At 40.2% G+C, this 14,998-nt stretch overlaps 1 protein-coding gene across 1 annotated transcript in view; it reads right to left on the reverse strand.

Annotated features, from left to right (window-relative positions):
* Positions 1–476: 476 nt before the first annotated feature.
* midn (midnolin) overlaps positions 477–14,998 on the reverse strand; it is a 28,969-nt gene continuing 14,447 nt past the window's right edge. The window contains exons 5-8 of the mRNA XM_060846079.1: positions 12,730–13,119; positions 11,078–11,195; positions 10,387–10,671; positions 477–3,511 (exon numbers count right to left, since the gene is read on the reverse strand). Of these exons, the coding sequence (XP_060702062.1) occupies positions 3,249–3,511; positions 10,387–10,671; positions 11,078–11,195; positions 12,730–13,119 (1,056 nt within the window). The 3' untranslated portion in view covers positions 477–3,248. The remainder of the gene's footprint in view (positions 3,512–10,386; positions 10,672–11,077; positions 11,196–12,729; positions 13,120–14,998) is intronic.

Below are 14,998 nucleotides of genomic sequence, written 5' to 3' on the forward strand. Positions count from 1 at the left end.
GAACGGAAGTAGTTTCAGGTGCAGTCAACCTGCTCCTCAAAGATGGTTATGAATTTTTCACAATGAGTGGAGACTGAGCTTGAGTTTGTGTAGGGGTGAATGAAGGAGCACACCGTCTATAAAAGGTAAGCCTTCTCAAAACTAGAAGTTTCATGTTAGAGAAAAGACGTACTGAGCTGGAAGATTCCAGGTTTCTGCTGAGTAACCACTCTAATAATATAAAGGCAAAGATTTTATACCCAGCAATTTCCTTTCCAATTCCAATCCAACAAGTCTTTTGGAAAGAACATACACGAGACTATCAAGTAAAGAGTCTAACTGTGACAAACTGCATGATAATGTAGTCTCTCAACAGTACCTTGGCTCATAATGAAGAGAGACTAACCAGCAGTCAGTGTCTTCAGGCACCAGGGAAATAAAATTGGAGAATAAAGAATGTGTAATTAAAAAAAGTACAAAACAAAGAACAAATAACATATGATTATCACCAACATTTGGTCTTTTATTATTATTTATACCTGTGGAGTCATTTTTTTTCCAATGCTATACAAAAATCTAATACAAGTTTGTACATGTTCAGATTACCACATAACAACCAATTACTGTATGTCCCACAAACCATTGTCAAGTCCTAATGATACATGCATGTAAGTTTATCTACATACCAATACATTATAATTTACTGTTTTCTGCTTCATTCCAATGCTCAGGGTGACAGTGTGCCAACCCTTTTGTCTTACAAAGTGTGTAAGGCAGAGGTAAATGCAAAATCCCAAGTGACAATAATAGTTTGGTTGCACTTAACTAATCCCATCCCAAACGAACTACAAGGCCTGTTCCAAGTCACATTGAAACGTATTGCTTAGGATATTGGAAACTGGTACAGATTCCATGGAGGAGATTGCATCAACCCTGGCCATGTTCAAGCTGTGATGTTGTTTTTCCCCCAAACTTTCAAATGCACAAATAAATACCTAGTTCACAGTCACCATTTTGGTTTATAAATTAATACAGTCACATTTGTGCTACACCAGCCTAGCTAGAACATTGTATTTTTTTTTAAATTGGCTACAAGAATACAGAATATTTAAATGAGGTGTTCATACATTTAATCCCCACCAAGTTGGTGAATTAATGCATCTTGACGTTTTTCTTTTAAAACCAGGATAGGGGCACAATGGATAGCACACAATACAAAGTCAGTTAAATATATATATGTATATATATAAAAAACCTACAGTAAATACGAGCAGGAGGTTCACAAACAGAAGAAGTGGATGTTACAGTGTGTGCCTAGTCACAACGGTACAGGACAAAACAGGGATCCGGATGGCAAATTCCAAGACATCTGGATGAAAGAATGGAGTTAGCTTGGAGAAGTGTTCTGACATCTTTTTTGTACAGTAGCGAGCATAAACAGGTTTCAGTTCCAAGACAAAGACAAGGAATGCAGTGACAAAAGGAAGACAGGCAAAGAAAAAAAAAATATTGGCCTTTCCACAGACCATAAGGGCACAGGTGGAAGAGGAGAAGAAATATCCCAGCTAATCAAACCAAGGACACAGAAGTAGACTTGGGAACAAAAAGGCACTTGTGTACTGATAAGGAAGAGACTGGGTTGTGTAATATTAGGTCATCACAGTATTGCAATGGTAGGACCTTGGATTCCTCATGTTCTGACTTCAATTGCAGTTGTGGTTCCAATGCCACATAAACCCAATTATAAAAAAGAAAATTAGGTACATGCTCTGCGCACACTACATTTTGCTATGTTTAGCAATCCACACTTAAAATTAAAAAGTTTGTTCCAAACTGGGCTTCAATAAGAATTACTAGCTAACACGTGCAGCTGAGTGTCTGGAGCCATTTGGTGACAACAGCCAATATTAAGTTCTGAATTTAATAAAGAGCATGTAGGCTTTTGCAGCATATTTGACTTAATATCCCCTAAAGCACACATGCCAAAATACAAATTTGCTATCTAAAAAAAAATTGATGGGAAACTCTGGCTATTGCCTCAAAATTAAAACTTGTACCATTGGACTTAATAGATAACACTTGTATTGTGTAGAACAAACAAGTAAGAGGTTTTGTGCAAACCAAGATCCAGATGATAAGATTTACCTTCGCTCCCATGCCTAATTCACTGCCCATTGCCTGGATTTCACTGAAAGTTGGACCAACATGGCTTACATCTGCCCACAAGCCAAAATGTGGTATGCAAAATACAATGAGACAAATTGAATGATGGATCTTGCAATTTATCTACAGTCTACACCAGCTAGTACTGTACTACAAGTGTACCTCAAATGACCTGGCTCAGTTGTGTAAATAAAATGACAAAAAAAAAAGGCATTATTGGGCCTCGCCTTGGATAGATCCACCCCTTCCCTCTCCCCAAAGCAGGGTTTAAAAAGTGACAATTTAACACCACACTTCCCACAGAACAGCTCTACTTGTGCCAATGATTTAAGCCTTTTCTGTCTGACACTGGCCACCATTAATGTGACGCAGCGCACCCTCTATCTAGCCTCTTCTGCAAAATCCAGAGCTTCATCAGGGCTGACACACACGTCGCCATGTACACATGCAGTCACCATTGGACAAACTTGCTCAAAAATGAAAGCTACCTGCTGTCACACTTTAAAAATTGTGCAAAATTTCAGTAACTGAATGCTTTGAGTGTGTCGGTGAACAATGCTACATAGTTTTTTTTTGAAAAAAAGACTTCATTTCTTTTCCATCCGATAAAAGTGTAGTACCCCCATTGGCCTTCAATGAAGCAAAGAAGATTTTTTTTGTGTGATTGCAGCTCTCCTGCTACCTTCGCGGGAAGAACAGTGCAACCAAAGCAACAAGCTGCTTTATAGTGCAGCTGTCACCACCATGAGGAAAGGCATGCTCATGTCCAGGCATGTCAAGTCTTCCATAGTCTCCATAATTGACCATTTCGCAATGCAGCCATTTACTCATACTGCAGACACATCAACTGCCGTTTGTCAGATCCACTTAATCCTGTGACTTCTTTCCATCTTGAGCTACACACTGCATTCTTTGTTTTTTGTGGGAATTAAAAAGTTTTTCAGGTGTACAGTCCTGATTTCAGGAGACCTCGTGCTCGCTCGCTCTCCCCCCTCTTCATCTTTCCTATACTCCACCTGCAAATCTCCGCAAGCTTGCTCAGAGTACATTGGGTCTCGGAAATCAAAAGTGAAGTCCTGCACATTACCCTCCCTTGCCAGGTAGGTCTATGCCACAACAAATTCAGACTTTATGTCAGCTTTGACTTCAGGCTTCCATACAGAGTCCTCAAAGTCTAAGTCTAGACTGCCATCACTAGATACGCTGCTGTTGCTATTCGTCCGGCTGGACTTGCGGTTGGGCAGCCACTGGTACGGTGCCCTGGCATCGCGCCGGGCCTTCCTGCGCATCCTCTTCTGCTGCATCAATAGCTGCAGACGCTCAACTTTGCAGCGGGTTGCACGGTTTTCCGTCTGTCTCAGTCGGTCACCTGCAACAGAAACAAAAAATAACTTAGCAAATTTCAAATTTTGACATTGAGAAAAATCAGTCACTTTACAAAAGAATGGGAAGGTGTTCAAATCCCTGTCCATTCTAAAAAATGGACTAAAAACTTCATTTCATGGGGTCAATCCACGAGAAGGATAATAAATCAAAATATCAAGAGATTTTCTATGTACAATAATTCAGAAGGTTAAGCAAATTATCCTGGTCACTTACAAATACTTCTACACAAGCAAAATGAATCCACAAAAACTAAAGTTACTATACTTTGAAGTCATCCTGTTGACTCTATATTCTGGATCTACAAATTAAATTTTACAAGTTTTTGTTATTAATTCACAACCTTTGAACTCTTGAATTTGCTCACTTGTTGCCTTTAACTGCACATTATGAGGTTGAGACTAAAAGGTTAATGGTGGAAAACAATGGGATTTCTTACAACTAACTAGCCCAGGAAGAGTTAAAAAGCCAGTCACTAAATGAGGGTGCATTCATCACTGCAGACCAAGACAGTTTAAAGCTCTGGTTTCACCCCATTGAATGAAATTAAATAATGCCAGGACGTAACAGGAGATCAATCCTGTCTTTGAAACTGATGGGAATTGTATTGATTAAACATCAGTGCCAGTGCATTCATTCATTACCATGGGAACAGAGAGCTAACAGTTATCCCTATAGATCTTTCTTTAACAGAACACACACTTAATGGAAATTCAAAACAACCAAACTAGGACTCCCAATGTCTCAACCCCACTAAGTGTGCTTTTAGTTTTCTGTGCAGAGAGATCCAGAAATGCAAGAATAGCTAATTCCAACTTATTAAAATTTGGGAACACAATAGTTTCCAAGTAAACAGGATAAAATTAAGAAGCACTTACCAAAGCAAAAGCAATGCAAATACCTTTTTCATGGGATTACTAACAGCTAAATTTCTAACTCCAACATCAGTCAGTACCTTTGCTAGTTTACAGAGAGTCACTTTAGCACAGGAGGTCTTCAGCCCCTCGAGTCTATGCTGGTCCCAAGAGTAATTGATCTTGCTGATCCCAGTTGTTGAAATGCTACAATCACTATATAATTAAGAGATGGCCAACCAGCTTTCCTGCTCTTGAGCAAAACTCAAATGAGTGCTTCTCGAGCACTGCATTTGTAATTATAAAGCAAAGCCAAAATTGAGCTACAATGCTAACCAAATGGTTATAAATAGTCTGAGGTTTTCTGTCAGAGCTCACATATCTAATAGTCAGTTGAAGGAGATGCTGAAATAGAGCAATTACTCAGAACACCCTAGCAACTGTTGCGAATTTTAGGTTATTGAACATGAGCGCTTCTGTGCCCCCACCATGAAACCCTGCACACAGCTGCAGAGAGTTTGCTGCTGTCACAACAATCTATACTGACCACAGGAAGTCCAATGACAGTTGGGAAGAATCTAGCATCAGCTTTCCCCATTGCCCTGAAAACTCCCAAAACCTCCTACCTATTTCCAAATAGTAATATTATTTTACACTCGTCTTTAAGAGAGAACAAATCATAATAACAAATCCCAGTTTATCTCACCAAATAATGACTCTAATACATGAACTTATTGACAATGAACATTGCTCAGCTAATGGCAGTGATTTATACAGTGCCTGATCTGATATTTATAACCAGCGGAATTATCTTTGACTTGCAGTCACTAGTTCATTGTCAAATGCAGCAACCAATCTCCACACAGCAAGAGCCAAATGAATGACTGGATTGAATTATTCACGATTGGTGGTGTTACTCATGAGAAAAATTACAGCTCAAAGCACCCAGTCCATTCCTTGCATTTCACATGATCACTTACATTTATCTGTATGGTAAATAGGATCTTGGTTCAAAACATTCAAACTACAGTAGCTGCTATCGTGCATTACGTGACTAAGCCTCATACAAAGCAGAGTCAGAGGCAAGGTCTACTCTAATTAATTGGCTGATCTTGACCATGTTGATATATTATCCAATTTAACAGAGCTTTTATAAGAGAATCCCTCAGCCAAACCACTCAAGTGGTGCAGACTATTGCATCTTCCACCTTAGGGTATGGGAACTACTTTACAAAAAAAATCCTTAATTATATACAAATGGCAACTTCCTTACGGTTACAAACCACTACAGCTGCTGCAACTCCTGTCAGAACAAAAAACATCAATTAAACCCCAGTGCTTACATTCAGCTGTTGCTAAAAAAGCCATTTCCTGTTTGGCTGCTGTGGGTTTAAAAATACCTGGCAACCTCTGATAATGCATAACTAAGCCAACACCCGATGACAAATTAACAAAGAACCCTCTGACCCACCAGGAATCAGAAGAAGAATAGAATATTCCCCAGTATTGCCTAAAAGGCCAAGGTCCAACTGGTTCTCAACAACAAGTTCATTGTCTGCAGGCAGAGGAGGAAACTAAATAAGTCAGAGCTCTCCACCTGACCTAACAGCACAATGTGCATGTCCATGAATATATGGATGGTGGTAGAAGGCGAAAGGGAAGGAAGCGGTCATTTGATTTATGACTTTATTGTACTTTTGTCCTGTTAAGTGCATTTGTACTCAGGCAAGAAATAAGCCCAATTACTCTACACTGTGAAACCATTTAACTTCACCATTTAACAGGTTGAAAACAATTACATTCTTTAGTACAAAAGCACAAGGTGGAAACCACAAGGTATAGCACAGCTAAACCAAACGCAGAGCTTGTGCTCTCCTCCGTCTTCCTGTCCCAACTGCCCTCCTCCTCCACCCACACTTCCCCCACACCCTGTCTGTGCAAACCACCTTCCTTTAACAACTGCTACTGCCTGGTGTGTGGGTGGATAGAATGCAAATACCGAGAAGCTATTCCCTGCAGGCTCCCCTACATCTGCCAAAACAAAAAAAAGTTTTAAAAAATGCTCCATTGTTCCCCTTCATTTACGGTTCCCATCTCGACATGTCTTCAGTGCACGCACAGACACATTAGAGGCTGGCATAAGAAATGCAAATTTGGGACCAAATTAGCTGCATTTCAACTTCTAACTCATTATTTTTCTATGGAATACATTTTTTAGGCAAATCATCAAGACTGGGAACTTAGCTTTTTTTGTTGCAAAAGGAGCTACTTTCTCTTCCTTATTCTATTATTGCAGTTTTGCAAATATGAGCAAAAGCATTTCTACTAACAAAGCAATTCTCAACAGTGCAGCACCTTTAGATCCAAGGCATTGAATTGCTTTCAAGACCACTTCTGCAGACTCTCTATAATTTCCATTAAAAGGAACCTTGGCATACATCTGAGCTGCAAGACTCAAAACTACAGATGCACAATTGTTAAAAATGTTAGTACAGCCTTAATTCTCATGCTGACCTAGGTATGTAGCATGGGCAGATGATTCCCACCATTATATAGTCTAAATCACTGTCATCTACTGTGTTCAGGATATAAACATAGCCTCATGGTCTACTCTTACCACAGGCAGGAACTACAAGTAAATATACTAGGAGGGGAGGGTTAGGTTAATTCTATTTACATGAGCTGGAAAGAACCTACTGAGCTTGCAGTTGTACATCATTCTAAGTGCAATAATATTGGAGCAGTTTCAAAAATTGAATATTCATACCAGAATAAACACAGCAACCCTGAAACAATCCCATTTATGATAACATGCGCAGCCATGCAAAAAAGGTTTAACAGAAGACATGCAGCCAGGTGAAGAGCAAAAATGTGAGGGGGAACATTGTCCAAAAACAGCAAAGCAATCAGCCAGCAAAAGGCTTTTGTTCCACTAAAGAACAAATTTAAAAGATTCCTGGCTCAGAGTGGACATCACATGGTTGAAGTTAGATCCAGAAACAGTGATTAGATTACATTCAAGGGTTTGTGTTTGCTCCTTTTAGAAGGCTAAAAACCACAGAAGTGGAGAAAAACAAGACAAAATGTTTGGGGTTGGAATAGGAGACCTTGTAAGTGTCTAGCATTTACTGTAATTGGAACGTAGGGAGAGCGGTACATATTGGAATGGAGGTGCAATGATCACAGAATTTTGCTGAAGAGAGCAAGACAAGACAGATTACAAGGTGAAAGGGGGTTTAAGCTGAAGTGTAGATCCTCATACATTTGATCATAAGCTTTCACCACTAGCCTGTAAAATGACTGACAGACACATTCCTGAAGTATTAATTCTTGACTGAAAATGTGTTGCTGGAAAAGCGCAGCAGGTCAGGCAGCATCCAAGGAACAGAAGATTCGACATTTCGGGCATAAGCCCTTCATCAGGAATCATCAGTATTAATTCTTGACCCAACTTGAGATTGCTAACAAGTGATGAGTCGCTGATGAGGAATAAAGCATTAAGTGGAACATAAAACCCTAAATTTTTGAAAGTAGCAAAAAGGTAATGTTGGAAAACTAGATTTCTATTTGGAGATCAAAGAAGATGGGGAATGTTGATTGACAGGAGGTCTAAGAATGGAGTGACCAAAATTAGAGAATGGCATCACGGAAGTGTCACCAGCTGGGCCATATGCAAACAATTCAGGCAAAATACAAAGCTCAGACTTAGCATTAATAGAAATGGGGAAGAGAAGAGCACATGACCTTAGTTTAGATTTAGGCTACAGTATAACCAGTGAATACTCCGATTGATAGCAAGTAACAATTGGGTTCAGAACTCATTCTATAAATATAGAAAAAAAAACTGTGGTTGTGACTGCGCTGTTACTTTGACTGTAAAAGCATCATTGTAAAAATCTTTCAAGAGGGTTTAAATTATTCATGGCTGTATGTGTTGCAGTCAATGGCCTTTCCTCCAATTTCCTCATTCCGTTCCAAACTGCTGACCTCTTCTACTACAGTGTCAGCCATTTCCACATTTGTCTGAATAGTGTTGCCTTGTTTAGACCGTTCTATAATAAATAGAAACTACAAAAGACTCCATGCTTTCTACAAGAAGGGAAAAAAAACAAATTCCCTTTCATAATTTTTTTTATACTTACTACCAGTGGCAATACACTGAATGATGTACTTTCAGCATAAAGTCACAGACACATTAAGACGTCCTCCTCTCACTTCAAGTGACAGATGGTTCAAGATTCCTGATAATTATAACTATGGAGGCTAGGAACCTTCAGAAGCTGAAGTTTCAGAGAGGGAGGGGGAAAAAAGAAAGAAAACCAGGTACAGACAAACCCTGTTAATGACCATTCTTTAACACTGCTGCTTTCCCGTGGTACCCATTCTCACTAATTCTTCAGGCTCCCAAGTGACATTTGTTCTTTCTGGATTGAATGCATCAACAGCTGCTACATCACAAGCAAAGCACATGCTATCATTACTGACTAGTATTCTCCACCTAAAGAAGCCTTTGATAAGAATATATTGGAATAAAAACTGCTCAGCATAGAACATTGAGGAACATCCTGCCCCAAGCATCTAAAAGCATTGTTCAAGCAATTTAGTCAGTACTGTTTCAACAAGTTTCCTCTCTGAGCAGCAACTGAGTCCCTCCCCTCCATTCAAATCTTTCACTCCTCCCTGGAGTTACCAATTCAACCTGAGAATTGGTCCTCCAGTACCTTAACCAGCAACTTGCTTTTCACATGCAGGTGTTGTAGATATTGATATAGTGGTGAGCAAGGCCAGTCATTTCTCCCAGTCTGCATGTATAAACCTGCAGCAAGGCCAGTGGCATTGCAGTCAGAAATAAAACACTACAACCACCTTCATTACTTTGTAGGCAAGAGAGACATTAAACAATGAAGCACTGAATACAGATAAACTCAAATCTCTTTTTACATAGTTCAGAGGTGTGCTGAGGACTATGCCACATTTTTATATTTTATGCAAACTATATTTACATGCCTGCAAGAAATTTAAGAATCTGAATATTGTTCTGGATTTTCCTGCACTCCCAATGACACCACATTTATCCAATGAGTGACTGGAACTGGAAACTCCTACGTATTTTCTATCCAGCCCATTCGGAGTTGATAAAACACAGCTCTTGAACAGGAGAGACTTTAACATGGGCCTTCCAGTCCAGGTGGATATAAAATTACCACTGCACTCCTTGAGTGCTACTACAATAAGTTCTCTTTTGTTAACAACTTAACCTAGTTTTCTAATCAACATGAACAAGAGATATTACATTTCACTGGTGCAGCTAGGACTTTAACCTGGGCCTCCCCAGTCCAAGGGTAGGGGCACTACCACTGCTCCCAGCTAAAACCAGCCTCAGCCGAGGTATGACAAGAATGACACACAGCCACTTCCACAGGATTGGACTACATGGATCTCAGCTGGGAACATGTTTATACATCAGCCATTAGCAAGAGGGGGTAAGGACTCTTGTGATGCAGTGGTAGTGGCCTACCTTTTGAGCCAGGAGATCCAGGTTCAAGAGCCACCTGCTCCCGCCGGTGTGTAATAACAAACTGAACAAAGGGCCAGGTGGGAAAAGTAATCACGGTGTGCATCAAGAATGCAATTTGACCAGAAGTCAATGCTTTGAGGGTGAGACAGCAACTTGGGAGATAAGAACTGTCTAAGTAGCAAAACAAATTCACCGTGCTCTACAAACTGCCTACCATATTTCTTCAATTACTAACAGTAAACCGGACACTTCTGAACTGCTTTCTTGGCACTTTACAATGTTTAGTGGTCAAGAAAGAAATCATGAAAGGTTTATTCAAAAGAAAGTACTCGCAATGTGAATATTTAATTGGTTCATTCCAACCAAAGTGACAGGAAATTAATGGAAGGTTAATTAGTGGAAGGTTTAGTGAATCAGATCTCCGCTTGGGGTAATTGGATTTTTCCAGAAGATTAAGCTCAAATTCCTGAGCACTGGCTGATGACTCACCACTTGACTTGCACATCCTGATCTGACTCTGACACTGGACGAGGGAATGCAGTGGTTGCTGCATTGTGTCTTCGGAGGTAGTTTTGTTTGAGCAGCCGGGGGAAGGTGGCGAAGGTGACGGTGTGTTGGTGGCGCACTGCGTCTGACAACGCAGCTGTGTGAGGGACTGTGGCATCCCCTGGTAGTGACGGGTTGCACTTAGCAGGTCGTTCAGGATTTGCAGGATTGTGGTGATATCACGACGGGGTCTTCCAGTGCTATCCTGGCAGTTTGGATGCAACGTGCCTGGTTTCAGAAGGAAGACAACAAAAAATTAAGAATGAATATTTGACAAACCACAATTAAGCCACAACCCACCAGAAAGCAAAAAAAAACCTTCTGTTCTTGCAGAACAACTAATTAAATAATTTCGACTGCCACAAACAAAGGGAACAGGCAAATTTTCTCTCAAGATTCCATGGGGCAAAAAAAAAGGCCCATTATAAGAAAAAAAACTGCAACTTGTTATAGGAAATTTATCAGAACAAAAAAAAAATCCTGTCAGGAACAGTTAAAGCCAAAAAGCTGTTCTGATGCAAGTAACAAAGATCTAGTTATTTTCCAATTGCACGCCATCCCCCACCCCTCTACCAACTTGAACCTAGCTTTCTCATTAAAAGAATTTGGACAAAACAGCTATATTTTGAATTACCTGAGAAAGTTCCTGAGAAAACCCCAGGGGCATGGTTGACAAAGCTCTCGATGATGGCACCTGGCTTTCGAGACTTGCTTGGAGCTGTTGGACTACTGCTTCTCGTACTGCAGTCACCCTGGAAAAAAACCAGTAATTATTTAATGCCACTTCAACTGGCAAGACAGAAAGAGAGAACTACACAGATACATGTTCAGAATGTAAATTAATTCCATCTTTCAATTTTTCCATTTTTTTCCTTTCCCAACAATGTTTGCTGAACTGGCATCTTTACTAATTAATGCACAGAAAATGAATGATAACTGGAAGTCACACTCTGGGGATCATATTTAAGGATCAAAAAGTAGCCATCAGTTTTGCATCTACAAAAGCACCAGCTTGCTCTGTGCATCCCATTAAGCCAGAGAGGCTGTATTTGTGGGTAACACTTTGTCGGTATGCCATTCTTCAACAGAATGCCAAAATTTGGAACAGGAAGAACCGAAGATATAGAGATAAACTGAGCAATGGTACGTGTCCCTTCTTCCAGTGAAAGTGTGTTTCCTGCCTTGGCTACAGCAGGACTAATTGCGTTGCTGCACTCAATCTGGCACCTTTTCTCACAACTGTTTTTTTTAAACACAGTCTGAAGTGTTCAACTGTTAGTTTGGCCAAACAAAAAAAAAAGGACAGGCCCATGCCAATGCAAAACATCACCACCAGTTCAGAAACCACATTCTCACAGATCTAAGTTGGTCATTATAGCTAATAAGTGACAGATCAGGAGTACTATAATAGACTATCTTAATTTCGACTCAGTTAATGCTTTTGGCAGGCAAAGCCTAAAGACAGCAGATTATTCCCTGAAGATAATCACTGCTGACACTCAGGTTCCCAGTGATGGAGACATTAATAAAGCATTCAGCCATCCTTTTTATGTTTTGAAGTAAAGGGGACCCTAGAAGGCCAGTTATTACATTTTTAATCAAGCTCCTTAAAGTTCTTAAATGCAACATCGATCTTAAGCACTAGAAGTGTGCAAGACCCATATGTTACAGTCAATTTATTTAATACAGGAGTTCAAACAAAGACCAGCAAAAGGAACAAACATCGCTGGACAGATTACTGAAGGGTGGGAAGAGGACAGGAGAGAAATAATATTTAAATAAACATTTTCCACCCTTGCCCCCACCTGCTGAGGAACTGGGGGATGTGTGTTATATCAACTTGTTCCTTTCACAAAAAAAGAGAAAGAACCAATTCCCCAACCCCCGTCTTCAAGCATCTACATTCCTAATATCTCAAAAGTTTAGATGGATGCTGCAATGCAGATCCATAAGCTATCTACATGCAAGAGTGGCTGTATTTTATTGATCTCAGAGGACATCATAGGATTAGGCTGCATCAAAGCCACCATGGGAACTTCCAGGAGCATTTAAAAGACAGCAATGAGGACCTGGAACAGATTCAATCCTCTCCTTGACCCTTAAAAGTAGGGAAATTATTTTCAACACTCCCAGCTCAGGAAGTTACGAGTCAAACTTTGGGGTGAAAACCATTACAACTGCACAAAACTAAAAAAAGGGATAGCAAGCTTTAAGCCATGCCTGTTATTAGAGTGGGCAGAACTACATAGCCTACATGCAGAATGGAGCCTCCATGATCTGTCATACCTCAGTGCATGATGGAGAAGCAACGCTGTGGCTGCTTGTTGTTGAGGTGGTGGCTCCATGTGACCTGAACGATCCAGCAGTGACTGAAGGTGGGCGCGCTGTGCTAAAGCAGGTGGCCGCAGCTGCAGGGCCTGGGCTTGCCATTGTCTGCTGGCAGGCCGATATGTGGTTACAGTTTGAGGCTCCCACAGTTTGCCTGTGAAGTCCTTGAGCATTCGTGAAGCTGGGCGCTGCTGCCCCACCGCTGCTCTCCCGACTGGCTATCACATGCCTGTGCTGGAGCTGGCTGCCAGCCTGCTGAGCTGCCAACTGGAGCTGAACAAACATCATGTGATCTCCAACCCGCAAGGCAAGTGTCAAAGGTGACCGTCCTGACAGAAAGTCATTGACCTGAAATGGAAAAACAAAATGAAACATGCTTAATGCTTTGAACTGACTCAAGATACATTTCCTTTCATCTCTGAAAGGGTTAGAGTGTTGCAGGCTTGGCTGAAAGACATCAATTCTAGGTTAAGTTCTATCACATGGCTTCAAATCAGAAGATCCAAATTTGAATTAGCTTAATTGCTCCAAAAGTAGAAACATCCTTAACAAAATTATTCAGGAGAACTCTAGTTTTAAAAAATGAAACTGAACACAATTAAAGTATAACAAATTCTGTGCAGATGCCGTACAAAAAAAAACTTACAATCAATTCACAACAGGAAAATATATGCCAAGATTAGTCCTAATGATGCAGCAGTACAAAGCATCAAGACAATACTAAAAATTGTTAGAGGAATGAATCCTACTATATAATCTCAAGGTGACTTTAGTGGTACTTTTACTTAGTTGGCAAAGCATAGTTCAAGGTTCACTGCAGAGAATTAATTACTTTGCATCTGTCTTATGTAACAGTCAAAGATGACAGGTAAGCCTTAAATATTTATGCACTCTACTTTCAATTTCTGCCAGAGTTCATAGAAACCAAGGTTTGGGATACAGCTATTTAATATTAAAGATGCTTATTCCGTTTTAACCATTTAATCTACTGCACATGGCAGAATACTTTTCAAAAAAAGATTTACAGTAATTTTAGCTGCAGTTTGATGAATTATTGCTGCTTGCCAAATGTAATGTTGAGGGCTATTAGAATTATAATTCTTGAACAATTTCTAAAAAATGCCTCGTTTGAAGCAGGTGACCCTTTTCTGGCTTCCCTGAAAAGGTGGCAACTGAAGTCCAGGTTTTAGATCTGAGATTACCAAAATCTTGCTGTTATTTGAACAGCTTGATAGGCCATAAGAGGGGAAGAATCACAACTCAACTGGAGTTAAAAATCACAACACCAGGTTATAGTTCAACAGGTTTAATTGCAAGCACACTAGCTTTTGGAGCGACGCTCCTTCATCAGGTGATCAACTGGACACTGCCTTCACTTGATGTCCACACTAGAACTTTACTGAAACAGAAATCACTGCACAGCAAGCAGGTAGATCATGTTGGTTCACCCACTCTCTTCCCTCACATGGGAGGGGGGTGGGGGAGGGGAGGGGGAGAAAGTGCAACATTCTTCTTATCAGCAATATAAAGAAACCACCTAATTTGGGCCCATATCAGGCAGTTATTGGAATTTTCCTTGAGGTAGACACATCACTCATTTCCAAAAAAAAAATGAGATCAAAGCTGATGAGAATCTCTGCCATCAACTACCAAAGAAAGCTTATATTAGTTTAATTTTCTGCTCGAGGGATGCAACTATATGAATCAGTGTGTGACAAAGGCTTTCTGTCCTTCAGTGCTTATCAACATTTATGATTGTAATTAATTCTGTACGCTCTAATGTGAAAATCACCTGCTTGGTGCTGCCTAGCCCTTGTAGCCTGCACTCTAGGGAGTTAATACGAGCACATTGGTATATGCATCTGTGACTCGTCTAGTTAAATTACCCAACGCCTGGCTGCAGTAAGCTTGTAGAGGCTCAACACTGCATCATGCAGAGTCAGATGATACCCATTTTGATTTTATATCCACTTGGAATTTGTTTTTACCCGTAATGTAATGTACATTTACATTTCTTACTTACATGATTAGAATCATAGTCACATGCATTTGAGAACTGGACTTCAGGAATTAAGCTATGAAGAGATTGCACAAACTAGGCCTGTTTTCTCTAGAATTCGGAAAGTCAAGGGGCGATCGGTTCAAGGTATAACTAGGGGGCACGGTTTTGACAATTAATGCTAGCCCATTCAGAAAAGATGTTATTAAACACTTCCACACACAAAAG

The sequence above is a fragment of the Hemiscyllium ocellatum genome, chromosome 28 (genome assembly GCF_020745735.1).
Source record: "Hemiscyllium ocellatum isolate sHemOce1 chromosome 28, sHemOce1.pat.X.cur, whole genome shotgun sequence".
Classification (NCBI taxonomy): domain Eukaryota; kingdom Metazoa; phylum Chordata; class Chondrichthyes; order Orectolobiformes; family Hemiscylliidae; genus Hemiscyllium; species Hemiscyllium ocellatum.